General features: G+C 32.5%; 1 protein-coding gene across 1 annotated transcript; it reads right to left on the bottom strand.

Annotated features, from left to right (window-relative positions):
* Positions 1–230: 230 nt before the first annotated feature.
* On the bottom strand, positions 231–19,297 carry LOC141452089 (long-chain fatty acid transport protein 4-like). The gene is made up of 11 exons (XM_074123928.1): positions 18,860–19,297; positions 15,699–15,849; positions 15,369–15,606; positions 9,633–9,852; positions 8,861–9,062; positions 7,285–7,477; positions 5,294–5,440; positions 3,674–3,811; positions 3,527–3,593; positions 1,566–1,656; positions 231–590 (listed from the first exon to the last, which is right to left on the bottom strand). The coding sequence occupies exons 1-11, from the start codon at positions 19,051–19,053 to the stop codon at positions 285–287; spliced, it is 1,947 nt and encodes a 648-aa protein (XP_073980029.1). The 5' UTR covers positions 19,054–19,297; the 3' UTR covers positions 231–284.
* Between the last annotated feature and the right edge of the window lie 197 nt (positions 19,298–19,494).

Here is a 19,494-nt window from a genome sequence, read left to right as displayed (position 1 = left end):
AAATTTGGAGAGTTTTCAAACGATCTAAAAGTTTTCGAGTTGAGTTTTTATTTTATTATATATTTTTTTAATAAATTTAAGAATCAGTTTTCAAACGATCACTTCATTTACGAATGAATATAGCATAGAGCATTTTTATTTCAGAATTTCAGAATGTTCAGCAGCAATTGTTATTAAAGTGTACTATATAAATTAATTTCAAAGAAAATTGGATAAAAAAAATCAGGGAATGACTTTAATATATGTATTTTACTCGTATTAAGAATTGTTATGTACATTCAAGTTTAAATATGTATTACACCAGAACATATATCATCGAACAGTTCCTTTGAAAGTCGGATGTACGATTCACCTGTTCTAAAATACAATGGATCTTTTACAATATTAATATTGAACCCTTCCTCTTGTAAATGACCTTTCTTCAACTTGAAAGTGCCAGTTAATTCAATCTCAGATAGAATTCTTATAAATATAGGATGCGCGTATTTAGGAAGAGCAGTATCCAGCGAGCGGGCAAGCTCATTTAAGTCTAACTGTCCTCTGGGATCGACGAGGGCAGCCATTCCCACTCGGCCTTCGAAGTCACCTACCTTTAAACAAATTTTTAAATATAGGTTAAACCAACGTTTTACGTATTACTACCTCAACAAAAACTTATTTAAAAATTGAAGTTGTGAATTGAGTAATCGTTAATTAATTAAGAGTTCACAAGCAAGTACATGTCATTTCACTGAAAATGTGGTTAGGTCTGCAATATTGGATAAAATCAACGAACTAACATTTCATTCATATTTCAACTCGTAATTTCAGCCTGGTAGCAACATTTTATAAAAAGCTTAGGTATTTTACTTAAATTTGTTTCTAATTTCCTCGCTGTTTTTCAGATATGATTTTTCTCACTACTGCTACAGTTTTCTAAGTACTTTAACATTCGCCATAGAACATGTTCACATGAATTCTAACAGAAAGTATTAAAACCATATACAAATCTTGTATTTTTGGAAATTTAGTTACTAATATCGTTTAAAGAATACTTCCAAAAATAAATTGCTTAATGAACAAGAATTACTTTTTTTTATTAGTATTATTTATTCGATTTCACAAATCCTTATTTATGTTGGTCGTTATCTTTTTTAATATATTCTTGTTCTATGAAGAGGAGCACTCGCCATTTTATTTAGATTTATTGTAATCAGAAATAATTAAAAATTTAAAGAAGCGTTTTTCATGTTTTAATTATTCTGTACTGATTCATGAAAACAATGTTCAATAGCCAATGTTTAAGTACTTTGAGATTACAATGTGATTACAGTACTTCTTCTTAAAAGAGGAAAGAAAAAGTAAACTGTGCACATTGCTAAGATTTACAGTGTTATTTTTAATAATTAGTTTACGAGGGGGCAATTCCCCTCAAAATAAGTCAAGACATCCAAAAGACTCATTTCAAATCAAATGACACTTCGTTCATAAAAATCGATTCCTATACACAATGTACAGGTCCGGTAAGGACTTTCGAAATTTCACTACTTAAGTATTCAGGTTGATTACAAACACTATTTCACTACCTGAACACCGTAAACAATGCAGTCTCTGAGGCCGATGATGCTGCTAACCACCGCTTCTACTTCAGAAGTTGATACATTTTCACCTTTCCATCTGCATGTACAAAAATAAAATATCAATTTGACGGAAAATCTTAGGTTTTGGAGCTGGATAATTGCTTATTCAAATAGGAAATAATATACTTATATAGAATAATTGGACTACGCTTTGGATGTACTAAATAGGGTGCTGTATAAAGATCCCTTGAGGGCAAAGAAGTTGCGGTGGCTAGCTTTCAAGACATAGAAGCGGTCTTCACACAATAATTCTCAGTTCTTGTTAGTGCAAGTGCAGAAAATGAAGTCTGTCGGGAAGAACTATAAGGCCACCAAAGACAAGTATTGAACAGAGGTTTAGGTAAGAGGCTGTCACAGAAATGCATCTAATCGCCTTAACTATAGAAGTTGTAGACATCGTTTTCATTACCCAGTTCCCAAATACATGCCTTACTGTTTTGGATTTGCTAATGATTAGTCGAAAGCAGTAAGTACGGTTTCGAGACTTCCAGAAGGAGCACTATTGATCCCCGTTTAAATAACATTGTTCTCTTCATATAACGAAGGAACCTGTTGGGTTTGGGATAGCCTACCCTTGGTGTACTAAAATCCATTTTTCCATGGAAGTCAAGAAACAATGAATAATTTTTGTCCAAAGCGGACATGAATAATCAGTGAATAATGTTACAAACAAGATCAAGATGACTTTGGATGTGCAGTATGTCATATGGGCCAGTGGTGTGATGGACGAAGACTTCGCAGGTGGATGCCGGTAAGACATTAAGGTGATTAAAGGCTTGCTTGCTTTGAGAATGGTGGGTGCCTAGATAGTTAAGATGCTTCTTCTAATGCAAGCTGACATCTGCTCCTCAGGACCGTTCAAAGTTCTGCTGCTAGCTGAGATATACTAAGTTTTAGTCGCTTTTAAAATTCAGCTTTTGCAAGTACTTATTCCGGCCACAGTGGCGCCGAGTGGTTAGAGGCGAGACCTGTAAAGCTAATATGTATTGTGGTACTGGGTTTGATTCCCGGTCTTAAGCCTTGAATTTTATTTAATCATTAATAAAAGAAATTTTTCAGTAAAGCATGTATGCTAAACGCCTCCGTCTACAACACCTAGTTAGTAGTTGGACGTAAAGCCCGCCTGAAAAAAATAGGCATTACTTTACTTAAGTGGCTTGAAGCGTTAAATGCTATTTCCGGGCAAGACTGTTTGGTAAATAATGGTTCTAAAACTAATGCAGAAATGGAACTAAAGCAGGATCGAAATGTTCGGTTTAATATAAGCATAGACGGTTTAAGCCAACCTAGGGTAGCCACAGTTTTCAGGTGTAGTTAGTAGTCACAATAAGATCAGCAGAAAATAATTCGAAAGTGGACATCTTCTGGTATAAAGTTTTCGGCTCTTATAAAGCTTTCATATTTTGCCCTGGGCATCTCAGAATGCTACCAAGTCTATTTGCACAGGTAAGAAAAGATGCTCTAACTAGTGAGGAGTCTCACTTTAAATATTTGCAAGTGTGTGGCAATGTGAAGGGCAGGTGAATTGGTACAGAGTTCTTCTGAAAAATTAGGTATTCCTAATTTTAATTTAAGGACCCGATTTCCGATCTCAATCAATTCTTAAATTTCAAAATTACAACTATTGAATAAGAATGTAAAAATACTTTACTCTTCTATTAAATTGCATTTCTCTCTACAGCCGAGTAAAATTTAGGCCTAAATTGTTATGTACTCTAAGTGCTTACATTCTCTCATAAAAAAAATTCTAGGTATTTTTTTTTTCTGTCGCATTTCATCAAAGACGTGGCTCAGTCTATTTCGAATTGTAACATTGTTCAATAGTTAATTATAAAAATTAAATCTTATTTATATGAAAGCGGATATTTATTTCGAATAATGCAAATTAATGATAAATGCCAATCTACCTGAAAGTATCGCCAGTCCTGTCTTTGAAATAAAGATAACCAAATTCATCCATCACCAAGATATCTCCTAAATGGCAAATAAATTTAAGAAAATCTTCTGCTTTAAATAAGAGGCTTCTACTTATTTTTTATATTACACATAATTACCTGATATAAACGCTCGATCACCTTTTTTAAAAACATTATAGATAAACTTTTTATTTGATTCAGATTTATCTAAATAGCCGAACACTTCTTTCACCGAATTCTTCCAAGGAATGATACCAATGAACATACCAGGTTCATCTGCTCAAACAAAAAAAGTTGATCAAAAAAATCGGGCCATACTAAAAGGAATGAAGCAATTTGGTGTGATACAGTCACATTTCTCGAATTAAAGAGTCAAAACTTTGTACCTGATATATAATTTTTTAGATTACTATTTTCTCTCACGAAAGTATGGAGAGGAGGGTAGGTAAGTAAATTCTGTTAAAGCATACAAAAGTAATAAATGTATAGAAAATTCAACAATTAAATTTTTATAATTATGATGAAAAGAGGAAATAAATAAAAAATAAAATAAAATTGATTAAAATAAAATGCTTTTATTGTGGATTTAATCCATAATAAAGCTGATGTTGGCCCATGAATTCAGGGCCTCGATTTATTTGCTTCTATTTCAAAGCGTTTTAAGTTATTTCTGATGCTTTGAATGACAAAACTTGATTCAAAATAAGGTACATGCAGATATGTATCTGTCACATAAACTCAATTATAGTCATCCAGCTCCTTGTTTTGATCTTCCATCAAGTTCTATCTAGTGCAAGCCACACTTATTAACTAAAAAAAAAATTAGACTCCCCGATTGTAATCAGCTACGGATTCCAGGAGGCTTCGCAATTGATCTTTGCTTCTGGTAGTTTAAAGAGTATCGGTAAGTCTTTAGCTGTATGACCTTGAGATCGTGAGATAGTAAGATTATAGAAGGTATACTAATTTACATTACGTAATATTGTATTTTAAAAAATTGAGAGATAGGCAAATCCATAGGGGCTCAGACCATCCCCTTAAAAATTCCCTCAGCGAATATGGATATTAATAATTAAAAAATATTTATTATTATTATTCTTGCATAAAACATTTCAAGCTATTCCGGTTAAACAGAGCAAATGGACAGTTATTGTTCTTTTAATCCAAGGTGGGTCAATATCCAAGGCCACTGGCGCCCAGAGCCTTCTCCTTGCTATGCTGACCACCGGAAAATCCTCTGAATACCGGACACTACTTCATCAGTTAAAGGAAGCTCTTAAAAAGATACAATCTAAGGGTAAACAGCTGGATTCAAATTCAGTACCTCAGGTGGGAATCCATTGCCCCAAACTAATACAATCCATTCCCTTCCTTTAATGTACCGAAAAACAATGTATGCTATTATAGAGCATGTAATAAATAGCTTACATTTGAATCACTAAAATCGACAAAAAATTATTTAAGTGTAGACATATTTTGTACATTGACATATTTTTTTAAACTCTTTCATAAGGAACAAATGTGATTCTGGTGCCTTCGTCAGCGAACAGTGATTTTCTGTGTAGAATAGAAACAAAATCTCCAAAAACAGAGCTTCTAACAAATAAAAAATAGGTGAAGAATGTATTGTCCATGCAATGAGAAAAATTTTTACTTTCTAGGAAGTTTACTGGCCGGCTTCCTGTATCTGGTCGATTCCAAATTGATTTTCTGATAAACTACACAGAGAACTAACAAAATTTAAATGAAAAAACTTACCAACTCCACACTGAACACAGAATCCATCTTCATTTCTAATTGGTTCCATTGTTGACATATCCACTTTAATAATAGATCCGATGTAGTGGCTTCCAGGCAAAAATCTGGGAATCGATCCAACTGCACCAATAGTATTGTCCAAATTTGCTAAATTATAAATATAATCATGTTATGAATATATATATATATATATATATATATATATATATATATATATATATATATATATACACACAGTGACTCCCATTAATATTGGGACAGTACATACAGAAGTTAAAAATTGACGAAAATTAAAAGTGGCACCCATTTATTCAAATTTTTATAAATTCATTTCATTTTATAATTACTATTAATTAAATAAAAACTATTTAAATAAGTACATAAAAATGTTTTGGTAGATTAAAAAAAATATATATAATAATAAGAGCAAATTCTACCTCTCATAAATATTGGGACACTATTATAATTTATAGCTTGTCTAAGGTTTTGCCCGAATATTTATACAATTTGTAAATATATACCTTAAGCATATATTCAATATGAAATTAATAATTAAATTAGTTTATATAAATCAAGCCAGGTGTAACATGTCGCGCAAAAATACAAATACAACGATTGAACAAAGAAATATTATTATTTCTTTGCACAAAGACAATAAAAAGTGTTAGAGAGACAGAAAAACTGATCGGACCTAAAACATCTACTGCGTGGAACATCATTCAGCGTTACCAAAAAGAAAAAAGAATTGTTTCAACCCCACAAAAAGGCCGTCCTCAACTGCTCTCTGAGAGAGAGCAGCGTTATATATTAAAAGAATTAAAAAAGATCACCGACTTAGTGCTCCAAAACTTCTATGTGAAATTTTTGACATGTTCAGAGAGCAAAAAAGGAGCAGAAACAGTTCGGAGAGTGCTAAGAAAACTCGACTATCATGGTAGAGTAGCCTGGAAGAATCCTTTTGTCAGTAAGATAAATAGTGTTAAGAGAGTGAAATTTGCCGAAAAATATTCCAATGTAAATAGTGGCTTTTGGAATGATATACTCTAGCGATGAATCAAAATTTAATGTTTTCCAGTCAGATGGAAGGGTTATGGTCTGGAGGAAAGCGAATGCTGAACTCGAAAAGAAGAATTTACAGCCAACTTTAAAGGGTTTTAAAGCTGCACCTCCGGGTGGAGGTGGGTCAGTTCTGGTTTGGGGCTGGATGTCCGCATCAGGATTTGGAGAATTAGTGTTTATTGATGGAATGATGCACAAAATGGTTTATAGTAATATATTAAAATATAATTTGAAAAAAGTGCCCAAACATTTGGTATTTTAGGGTCTTCTAAATTCTACCAAGATAACGACCCCAAACCTACGGCTTGGGTGATACGTCAGTGACTGTTATACAATTGCCCAAAAGTATTCCAAACCTCTCCGCAGTCACCAGATCTTAATCCCATTGAACATTTATGGCAATATTTAGCCAGTGCTTTAAGAAAAACGAATAATATCTAACAAAAATGAATTAAAACTATGTTTCCTGGAAGAATAGGAAAAAAACACCACCTGAATTAACCAAAAACTTGTTTCACCTATGCCTGATCGTTTGAGGGCTATTGTAAGTCAAAAAGCAATTATTAAATTATTACCAACCAATTATTAAATAGTAGGAGATTTTAAATATTGAACATTATTTAAACTCTAGCACTTCTGGTGTCCCAATATTTTTGAGAGCCTTATTTTACACTTTTTAAAAAAGTGCTACCTAACAGTTTGGAATTTCATCGATTTATACTTATATATAATTTGTACAGATGTTGCTGTTATTTAAAAAAAAAAAAATTCCAAACTTTTGTCTGTTGTTTTTATTTTCCTTTTAAATCATTTTGTAATAGGTGTCCCAATATTAATGGGAGTCACTATATATATATATATATATATACATATATATGTTAAAGAGAAATTAAGGTAAATTGTATTTTGTTGCTATATAAAACAATTATTACCAAATTGTAAATTGCCTTCCGTTGAACCATATACTTCCATTACATTGGGTACATTGAATCTTTCAACAAATTTTGCCCAAATGGCTGGACGTAAGCCATTTCCCACAATCACTCGCAATTTATGCTGTACATCAGTGGGCTGTGGTGGAACTGCTAGTAAATATCTGCATATTTCTCCAATATATTGGCCAACCTATTAACAAGAAAAAACTTGTTAAATTCTCTATCGTACTTTCTGCTTCCCAAGCAACTAATAATGTCGAATTTCGTCCGTAACATTGTATTGCCTGTGAAAATTGACTTACTTCAACAGAAAAATCTGCGTACGAGAATTCTAACTTTACTAGTGAGAGAAAGTATTTTGATCTCACAATTTAACCTTCATAACAGTTTAGGATGAGACAATAATAAAATAAGCTGAGAAGAAGAATAAAAAACCTGCAGGCACAGGTGAAATTTAGAAATGGATATGTTTAATTCTTTTGAATCTGTAGGGAATAGAAGGATCGTTAGAGGCAGTGTCTTGGCAGAGTGGGGTAGGATGACTATGCAGAGAGAAGTGGTTGAACCGTTTTCCACTACTTGCAGAAAATTTAAAATACACTTCCTCTTAGGCGATTTTTCGACAAACTTAGAAGAATTGTTATTATTACTGTTCGCAGCACGCATTGTATTTCTATTTCTGACCTGTTTCAACAATATTTTCATCAATCACCACATCTAAATCAATATTATATATACCGCCCTGCAGAACCAACCAATTTTCGATTGGAAGCACTGCTACTTGTGTATAAAATTATTATACAGATGCAGAACACTTACTAGTTATTAGTAGAGAAGCTATTTAGATGGAAGCTATAATCCTCAGTAAATATTCCAACTGAAAATGTGGGCCTAACTGTTACCTTTGACAACGAATTATACAGATAGTCGTTGAAACCATTTTTGGAGAAAAACTAAACATTCAAGTGTTAACGTTTAGCATTCGTTTCCAAATTTCAAGTAAAAACTGGAAACGACAACAAATCAAACAAAATACCAAGTTTAAGCTTTCTATAACTTTACAATTTGAAGTTAACAAAATCCTAGGGTAAAACATTTGAAACTTATTCAGGAAGTTCAAATCTCTTTCGAAACATGCAATTTCTTCTGAAATCTTGATTGATAAAATTTTGCATTAATACCAGTCTTTTATTAATTTTGGTCGGGAAAATGTAGCAGTCTGTAAAAAACAAACTATTGTTGGTATTAAGTTCTCTAAATAAAATAAAAATAGATAGCAGCAGTTCGCTGTTACAGAATATCACTCATTTAAACTTGATTCTCAGCTTTTGCATTAATTTTGTTCATCTTGTACACTTACATATATCCATCTTACAAGGTAACAACGTTTTTAGTTGTTACCAATGTATAAACTTCACAACATACAAATAACACTACATTTTAGTAGAATGTTTTATTGTTTAATGTCCATCATACATTATTTCACAAGGACATCGTAAGTCTTTCCCTAGACCTTAAATCTCAATCCTTTCTAAATTTTCGGCATTAGGAGAAATTAAGTTGTTAATCTTACCGTACAACTGTACTCTATGCATTCAGGAATATAAGCAGAAGCAGAAAATTTAGGTCTGATAACAACAGCTGCCCCCAGGGTTATGCCAGCACTAATTCCCAGCAGGCCTCCAGCAGTATGGTACAATGGTAGAGGATTGTATACGATATCTTTATTGGTAAGACCAAGAAGATGGCGTAAGGAAGCTGACATAAATAAAAATCTACAAAAAAAAAAGTCAAATAATCAAAAATTAGATTTCAAAACAGATAATATTATACACATAGAAACTTTAAAACGTGTTATTTTTTGAACTATATAAATTAGAGATTGATAGATAGTAAATTAAATTTGAATAATCTTAATTGCAAAAGTTTTGGTACATTAAATTCAACATCACACACTTCTCAATTTGAAAAATTTGAATGTTCGGTTTGCTTTTATTCTATTTTCTCTGGACGCATTGCTTAATATCTTTTAAAAAAATAATGACCACTGCGCCATAAGAAAGTACACATGCTTGTTTTCCTTTTTAGAATGCATAGATTGTGTTATAATCATACTCAACAAGGGGAGGATCGAAAGCCACTTAGAAACTCCTAATTTATTCGACGTTTGCTCCGAATTCTCTTTATCTGTTCTGTTTAGTTATCATTGGGCATCATGCAAGTCTTAATATTTCTGACCAGTTTCGGCTTTTCATCCATCATTAGAGTTTATTGCAACTTCATAGTCAGTTTTAGATTTTATAAATATATATCATTTTATAATAGTATAAAAAAATGCGTCATACCTTGAATGTGGCATTATAGCAGCTTTTGGGAATCCAGTGGTACCGGATGTATAAATATACATTAGGTGATCTTTGTAATCTATTTGGTAGGGGACTGTAGGAACCTCGTCTGGAGCTGCTTTCAGGGAATTATCCAGTTTAGTTATTCCTTCTATTGCCTGTCCTCCTAATTGGAAGTACCTGATGTTGCTTCCCAATGAAGATCGAGCTTCTATAATTGCTGTAATTATAATAATTATTTGCAAAACAAACATTATTTTTGTTTCGATTAGAATTGTGCACGAGTAAAATCTAGGTAGCTTAGTTTCTAGCAAATCAGGCTTTCAATGATATTGTTACATTTCTGTTCCAATGTTTTTGCTTACAACCCCCCATTGGGTAACTCCAAGATCTGTCTACATTGGTTTACCACCATCACAGCCACATCAATTCAATATCTCATCTACATCTCCCACTGCTTGCTGCCAACATCCTTGTTATCGTCTTTTTAAAAGAATTTGTAATTTCGCTGGAAGGGTACTAATAATAATATAATATAATAATAATAATATCTTTTATTATAATGAATTTAAATTATACAAAATAGAAATACAAATAAATAAAAGACAATACTCTCTGGTGTTAAACACCATCAGAGGGGTTGTATCGAGAACAATAAAACGAAAATAGAAAAAAATAAACGAATAAAAATAAAAAGGAGGCTTTGCACAAAAAACAACATAAATGCACAATACAGTGGAAAATTATACAAAATAGAATTACAAAAATTACAGTACAAAAAACAGTATAAAATTAAAAATTGAATTCCAAAATTAAATTATATCTATATGACCATGCCAATTTACAGTATTGTATTAATAAATAAAAATTTGCGCCATTTAAGTATTCTATAAGCTCTTCTTTAGAAAGACTGGTTTTTTTAAAAAATTTAAATCTTATTTCACTGAGGATAGGGCAGATCGCAAGAAAGTGAAATATATCCTCCTGCTCGGATCTGTTGCATAGAGAACAAATTGCAGAACCGCTGGAATAGCGTTTGTAATTTAAATTTAACAGCTCTCCCCTAGCCCTTAAAATCCAACTTACATCTGTTATTTTAAACTTTTTATCTAGATAGTTTATGTCGTAATTCAAGTTTTTATAAATAACAGAAGTATTTGAAGTAGTAGCAGAGAGTACAAATTTTTCCATAAATTTTGCCTGTAATGCATTTCTTAGGTTTGTAAAAGTATCTTTTAGATTTGCATTTATATCAAATTCCAAACCATTACTTTTACACAATTCTCTCTGTTCTTTAAACCAAAATACCTCATTTTTAACTACTTCATTCAGAAGAATTTTAGGGTACCTACTATTGGGCATATTCAATACTTTTAATATATAATTCTGATGTAATTTTAAAGTGTAGAGGAAGACAGGAAGCAGTTTAGTCTCAAGGTACATAACATAATTTGGCGTATTTACCGGAAGCTTAAAGACTTTTTTAATAAAAAATAATAGCAGTTTCTCAACCTCATTATACCTTGCACCACCCCATACTTGCGCTCCATAACAGATACTTGCCCGAGTTACTGAATTAAATATTTTTACTTTAGTTTGAAAACCTATATCAGCGTTTGAAATAATTTTGCTCCAGATTGAATTTAAACATAATTTAGCCTGATTTAATTTATTAGAGAAATAACTTTGTAAACTCAAGGAGGGTGTTATATTTATTCCTAGGTATTTATAATTATTAACTTCATTTAATTGTTGGGTTCCGTACCACCATTTGTTTGTCTTACTTATTTTACCTCCGTTTCTAAAAACCATAATGTTTGACTTTTCCAGATTAATTACCAAGTTCCATTTCATACAGTATTCGTAAAGGGCATTTATCATTCTTTGTAACGAGATCGGCGTAGAGGCCAACAAGACAATATCATCAGCATACGCTAAGAGCTTAATGTTCGTTTTACCCACGTTAACACCTCCTTCCAAATAATCATCTATATCATTAATAAAGAGAGAAAACAGGAGAGGACTCAACAGAGCTCCCTGTTTAACTCCCATAGAGATTTCAAAAGATTCAGACAGACCTTCTTTACTCCACACCCGGCCAGTAGTATCATTATGCAGATTGTTAATCAAATTTATTACCTTGGTGGAAATGTTCAATTCGTTTAATTTATAAATCAAAGCTTGCCGATCTATTCTATCGAAAGCTGCACTAAAGTCTACAAAAAAAACATAAATTTTTTGTCTTTTAACCTTTAATTTTATCTTAATTATTGACATTAAACTAAAAATATTATCTATTGTACAGTAATTTTTTCGAAAACCTGCTTGAAATTCCTTTAATATATTTTTTTCGCAAATCCATTGATTCAGTCTTTGTAAAACTAAGCCAGTAAAAATTTTCCCAATTGAATTTTCAAAAGCTATGCCTCTATAATTTGAAACAGTATTTGTATCTCCTTTCTTGTGTAAAGGAAATGTAATAGCCTCGTTAAATTCTTTTGGAATTTCACCGCTATCATATATAGAATTATACAAATCAAGTAAATAAGACAGAAAGTTCTCTGGAGCATACTTGTAGAATTCATACGGAATTCTGTCAGTACCTGGCGCTTTATCACATTTCACATTTTTCAATACTAATGTTAGTTCCAATAAAGTGAAGGGGGCATCTAGAAACTCATCAAAAACCAAGGGGGGACAGTAACAAATACGGCTAGCGGCTAGTGGAGGATTATACATCACCTTAAAATGATCTACCCATTGTTCTATAGAAATACTGTTTCCCATAACAAAAGATTTATTCCTAAATGTTCTCACTGTGTCCCAGAAATCCTTAGTGTCTCGAATAGAGACAAATTTCTCAGCGGTTACTCTGTAATAATCAACTCGCTTTTTATAGCAAATAGATTTAAATTTTTTATTAGATTCCAAATACTTTGTTTTAATAAAATCATTGTTTGTTCGCCTGTATAACCTAAGAAAAGAGAAAGAGATTTTCCGTGCCTTAAAACATTGTCTATCAAACCAGGGTTTCTCCCTAATTTTATTGTACTTTTTACTTTTACTATTGTCTGCAGTCATATTACTGTTACATGAAGAATTACATATTAACTGATAAACAGAATCAATAGATTTAATGTTATCCTTATTTAGAAAATCTTTAGTATTAACATCCAGTAATAATTGATATTTTTGTTTGTTTTGTATTTTCCAGTTTAATTTTGGAATTAATTGTAAAGGTTGGAAGGGTACTATAATTTGCTGAAATGCAGGGATCGCCGCTGATTTTGGTTTACGATGGAAAGTCCCCACAAAGTAGATGGGATAGCTACAACAACTCAAGAGACAAGTCCCTTTTTGATTATAATTTTTGAAATTAAATAAATAACTTGAATAAACATACCTATCCTACTTTTTTTTTTGTAAGAAGCACAAGACAGAAAGTCATTGGCATTTCATCTGCTCAGCTTTTGTGTCAGTGTTTGGCATTTATCTGATGATGAGTGTTATTTTGATCACTGATGGTTTGAGCTGAATAACTCCACCACTTCCCCACGAAAATTCAGAAACCCACGTGCGACAGACTGGGAGTGTTTTTCGCTCTAACTGGAACTCTGGGGCTAAGTCGCAGAATACCTTTTGATCCAAATATTGATTGAATGGGTTAATTCAGCGCAGTGATCAGAAGAACTCGGTTTGGTCTCTCTAGGGTCAGGAACTTAATTACTTTGGGCGGATGCAATTAAGTGACTGGTCAATCTCGGTTAATCAGAAGAAGTACGCCGTTAACAAATAATTTGCTAAAAAAATTCTTGATACAACCTAAAAAGATCTTAGAGCCTTAATAATGCGAAATAAACCAAAAAACACTCCCTCCAAAAAAAAAAATCCTCTTTTAAGATAGCAAATTTATAAACCAAAAAAATATATATTGTACAAACAGAACAAAAAGTATATTGTAAAAAGAACAAAACAAACTACAATTACTTGATTATTCTATTGGATAAAGAGATTCAGACATTCAAAACTTATTGCTAGATTTGTAGAGTACGAAATTAATTACTAACGGATATTTTATTCTTACAACAAATAATACCGATAATTAAAATCTAATTTCTAAACTTGGTACTTAGTCCCTGGGAGATAACTAAAGAGCTAAGGAAAGTAGGGTTTTCACACTGATAACCAATTGTACCGTCATACATAGTTATTTGACAGCTCCTTGGCAAAAAGGATCTAGACGTTGAAGGCGGCTAAACAGTTTTCCAGACTCTCCAGCTCTTAGGTCCAATGAAAATGTGACCAAAAAGGAATTGAGAGCGGAGATTGTGAATTGCTAATTGTTTCTAACGATTGGAGATATATCAGCCATGTAGCTGCTTAGGGGAGATCCCAACGTTTTCTTGCCACTGCAGCCAACTCACATCATCTTCTCTCTTACCTCTCTTATGCTCCCCACTCAATTCCTCACTACAATTCACTAACCTTACCCAGTTACACTATTTATTGACATTTTATTCATTTGATTTCCACTATATAAAGTTTTACATACATTTGTATGTTGTGTCACATAACAACAAGAAAAGAATGTTGTTGAACACTTCCTCTTGTAAAATCATCAACAACTAGGCAAAGTTCTATACGTATGTAAGCAGAGATAACTAAAAAATGGCTCTGAGGTTATTAGGGTCAACGACTTAAAAGCTCTTGGTTCCTTCACCCCATATAAGTCTTCGTGGTAGGACGGTATGAGGCCTTTACTCCTTTAATTACCACACTGATTCTAGCTGTGCAGAAACGAGATTAAGGCTTATACGGATGGTTCCAAGATCAATACTGGAGTCAAGGGCGTTCTCATAGGCATCTCATTTTCAGCAATCGGGAAATTTTTAGGGTGTGATAATTGCCATTTTAAGTTGTGTTCAATATTTGATGATGAGGTCACTGTAGACAAGACAATTTCTCTGATAGGCCGCCCTAAAAGCTTTTAAGGCCTACTGCGCAGTGAAGCAAGGAACTGGAGGAGGTTCATGCCACCACACTTTAACGTAAGCTTAAGTTGCGTGCTGGATATTAATGCATACAACATAACGAGAAAGATGATAAGCTGGTTGTGAAGGGACTTCGCGGATGTCCTTTTTGCGGAATTTTTTCAAAAACAAAACAAAAAACTGCAAAGGTCATTGAAAATATAGTAACACACTCTCTACAGAAAAAGTAAAGGGGGTACTACTCCACCAGATCTTCATGGGGAGGGCTGATAATAATTATTCAATCTGAATCTTTGACAGACCAACATTCTAGCTAAGGAAAATTACTGCCGTAGATACGGAAATCATGAGAGAGCACTTGCATAGGATGGAATAGCTACAAAACTGTTCTACTCATAAACTCTACTCAATTTTCTAGAATACATGCATTATGCTCGCAAAAGATATCTAACCTGTAATCTGGAGCCCAATGGGTGATCGAAGTCCTCGCTCTCTAGAGAAGTCTCCAGATAAGCGAGGAGCTGGCAAATAGGGACCTCTACTCTGTGTTGCCAACAACCTCCCACTCTTCAGCGAGGATCTATGCTAGGGATCTATTTAAGATATTACCAGGCTTTCTAAAAAGTTCTAGGAGAGAGGTAAGAGAGGGATAATCAATCTCTGGCTAAATTCTCCCCTCCTCCAACCTCAACTCCAGATGTTCTGGGGATAGGCTAGGTACAAATAAAAAAATTCTTAGCCATACCTTGAATGAAATCCTCTGAGTAGATAACTGCTTTACTTTGGGCTGTATTTATACAATGGATTAAAGAAGAACTCCGTAAATTTGTGTTAATCAACGCTGTGATAACTCCTATTTTGCCGAGGCCAAGCCATATGCAAACATATTCAGGTCTATTTGTCATTAACAGTGAAATCACATCACCTTTCCTGTATCCATAATTGAAAAAGACTTGAGCGATTTTGTTGCTACTGGTATCAATCTAAAAATAGAATCGGCTAATTAACTCTATGGTAAGTAGAAATTTATGGACAATTCTTGAAGTACGTATAATCACTTACTTCGTATACTTACATCTTTCAAGGTCCATACACTGCTTTTATATAAAATACAACCCTTCTTCGGATATTTTTTAACTATTCTTTGAAATTCTGTTAAAGCCGTACGATTTCGTATTTCATAATAGTATGTATCAAATAGTATTTGTAAAGTGGTAAATATGGTCCTTAAAAAACGTCTCATTAATAATAATTAATTTATAACTAACTAAAAATAAAAACAACGATATTACTCACATTTAAGAATAAAATGTTACATTGAGACATTTATATTATATTGACTTCTTTTACTTGAAATATAATGAACGCAATTTCATAAAACAGCGATTTTCGCGTTTGAGGCAGAAGTGAAAATTTATTTTCACTAAGAATTTAGAAAGTAATTTTTTGTATGGTTCGTAGCAAACATACAAAACAAAATCTTGACTTAATATATTGCATCTTAATAACTGATTCTCTTAAATGTAGAAAACAAAAAATTGTTTCTGTTTAGAATTCATTTAGTTTAAATTTTAAGTTTAAAATTTCCGATTACCGAAAAAATTAACTGATTTACACTTCCGTTCTCTCCATTTTTCTTAACTTGAATTTAGCAATTCATTTAATACTTATTATTTTTTTAAAGGATGGTTTGCAGCAAATATAAAATTCGAATATCAATTTTTAATGGCATTCAATCTTTACTTCTAGATAAAATGCGAAATAAATGCTGTTACATGAAATTTTAATTGTATTGCAAGCAAAAAAAGGCATGGGAAACAGAATAACAATCTACAAAAAAATGCATCCTTAAAGATAAATCCATTGCTAGAACCCTTAATCAATTTTATGGAAAAGAATTTTATATGAACAATATAGATCTAATGAGTGTAAAAATTAATAAATTAAGGAAGCGAAAACCATCAAAAACTGAAAACTCTTTCAGTAAATTGTTACTTCCTTTAAATGGTGAGAGATCTCAAACTTTCTGCTGGGTCCCATGGAGGTAAGTTGCACTTTACTACGATGTTTTGATTTTTAGTTAAAGTGTTCACATACATAAATGGATAAATATTTTTTGTTATTCTAAAAACTAAAAAAACAACTTTTCTAGAATCTGCAACACTCCACTTTTGATGAAAACTGAATGAAGCTCTTATCATAGTTCTTACCATACTAGGAGTCTAAAAGAAAGTAATTTATTTGTAGAAAAGAATCACAAACTATCAATCAATCGAGTTTAGAAATATTTATGAAGGATATTTACGATATCAAGGAACAAGCAAAAAAAAAAATCTAAAATCTCAACTACAGTACTCAAGAGCAAGTTTCTTGAGTGTGCTCGCCTTTATTTTTAAAAAAGTAATAGGCCCCAATTTTATATCTTACTACGTCTCTCTTTTGGCAGATAAAAATTAAATAATCGCGATGCATTAGAAAGAATTATTTCTACTATCAGGATGATTACAGTAGTCAATAGATTTGGCCATCTGAAGAGGAGCTTCTGGGTCAACCTTGAAGGCCCGAGTTATTCATCACCAAAGAGCCATACTCAGCCAATCAGCCTTCACACTGGCACAATACGTGGATTGTCTTTATTTTGTTTTTGGTAATACCTATATAACTATCCTCAGTAAGCACAGGCCAACAGGAGACTTATTTCATCTGACTGGCACCTGGTTTCATTGGAATACATCGCTGTTAACTTAGGCAAGTGGTTAATCAAGAACTTTTTCACCTTCCTCTGATTTTTGCACTTTTTGACTTCTAGGTTTTGGGACTGCACTTTGCTACGCCAGAAAAATATTACAGGTATGAAAGAGCTCTTAGAAAAGTAACTCCTTGGGCCAGGCAGTTTGCTGTCGTATTATACCGACATGCAGGGGCGATTAAGCACTAAGATTTTGGTGCCCCTCTAAATTACATGAAATTAAAAAATAAAAAAATAGAAAAATCTAGTTTGATCGCTCATACGACTTTTTTCTATTCTCAAATTTCTAACCCATAATTTTCTTCAAACTTCGAGCGTTTGAGTTATTGTATAACTCTAGAAGAAATCTATCCACCCCTTCTCAAAGAAGTAACCTTATAAAATTTTCGACAAAACAAGTTTCCATAAAAGTTGTAGATTTATATTTTATAAATCGTCACACAAAGTTTTATAAAAATCATGGCGACATTTTCCAGAAAATATTAAAATACGGATAATTTTAAAAGGTAAAACGTTACATTTTCGATCAGCCGACTTTCATCAAATTTGTAAATTCTCTCTCACATTTGATTATTATTATACTGGTGGACAGAAAATAAAATAAACAATAATTAGTGGCTCTTTAGAGGAAGGCCGTGTTATTTGATACAAAGGTGTTACTCCTTTCCGACAAGTACCCTAATTTGATATTTCATGAAAAATGTTTTAATAAAAATTTTAGATCTATGTATGGACAATTGGCACGTACAGTTCAGAGAAAAACATAGAAACCTATTCAGCAACGTAATACTTTCAGTAAACAGATTTGACCTAAACCTTATTTGGCACCGAAGCTTATCAAATCTGAAATTTCAATGCATAAATATCAAAATATGAGGCGTTCACTGCACAAACTGGTTAATTTCACTTTTTAAAATATCTTAAATTTAAGTGTCAAAGCACTAGGTTTGGTCACAGCTTTAATTTTTGAACAGTTCCCCTATTTATTTAAATTTGCCGTTTTTGAACAGATGCCAATCCTTATGTAACAAATCTGTTTCTCTATTTAAAAAATTAGTTGTTCTGATGGTATTTTTAATATAATCCATCCGAGGAAATGAACGTTCAGCCATACACTTTGTGACCGTGGTTAAAAAAATACAAAATCCAATGTCTACATTTACAAAGGCATTTACTTCATAAGGTTTACTTTGTCCTGAATCTAACTTCTCCACCTAAACCCTTTGGGGTGTCATCTACCCCTAAAGCCCCTACAACAAAGTCCCTAAGCACATGAAACCAATGAAAGACACATAATTCATGAATGAATTCATACACATGAATTCTGTATGGAAAGAAAAGGTCGCATAAACTATTTTTTGGAGACAAAACAGTCAAAAGCTGGGTAAAATTTGGAGAAACGCCGAGAAAGGTAAACAAGAAAAATATCATTATTTCTCTCCATAAAATTGAAACTTACATAAAAATAGAAAAAACATTTCACTTACCTCATATCTCTTGGCAATGTGATGAAAAATATAGAAATATTTCTAACACACTGTTCTGGCAGAAAGTATGACAAAAACTTGAGAAATGTTTTACTAATAATGGTAAACATTATTATAAATGATTGAGGTATACGAAAATATGAGGAGTATGTTTGTGATGATAAAGAAGTTCCATCGCGAGTGGACAACTCCATTGTTATTAATCAAGGTAAATCAACTTGAATTGAATAGCTGTGTTAGTATTTTATAAAGCCTGCTCTTGTGACAGTGTGGCCCAAACGAAAGGAAAGAACTGTCGTGTTAAAACGTTTTTCTGTGTGTGCGTTTTAGAGCTCTTTTGTAGAGTAATCACTTTGTCTGCCTTGGTAATGACGCGTCTAGAAGTGGCTTCTGTCAGCCCAGCCTAGTAGAACTTAGCACTATCACTAGCCTTCATTAATATCTCCTCTTTATGACTATACATAAAATACAAAAAATAAATAAATTTTTAAAATAGTGATAACCACAACACAATATTTTATTAACACTGCATATCAATCATACTTTTATAAATTGTCACTAAATATGACAAACGTCCACAAGTTATCTGTTAGAATTATACTTGAAAAGTGCAAAAAGAACACCGAAATATCCCC

The sequence above is a fragment of the Rhodnius prolixus genome, unplaced genomic scaffold, assembly GCF_049639745.1.
Source record: "Rhodnius prolixus isolate KJV_2025 unplaced genomic scaffold, Rpr scaffold_38, whole genome shotgun sequence".
Taxonomy (NCBI): domain Eukaryota; kingdom Metazoa; phylum Arthropoda; class Insecta; order Hemiptera; family Reduviidae; genus Rhodnius; species Rhodnius prolixus.
The sequence above is the reverse complement of the archived record's forward strand: the minus strand, read 5'-3'. Positions and strand labels throughout refer to the sequence as shown.

Coding starts and splice junctions, on each gene's coding strand:
- LOC141452089 (XM_074123928.1), bottom strand. CDS start 19,053: ATGGAGTTGTCCACTCGCGATGGAACTTCTTTATCATCACAAACATAC. Junction 3,594..3,673: donor TGATCGAGCGTTTATATCAG/GTAATTATGTGT, acceptor TTTGCCATTTAG/GAGATATCTTGGTGATGGAT. Junction 591..1,565: donor GCATTGTTTACGGTGTTCAG/GTAGTGAAATAG, acceptor ATTTGTTTAAAG/GTAGGTGACTTCGAAGGCCG.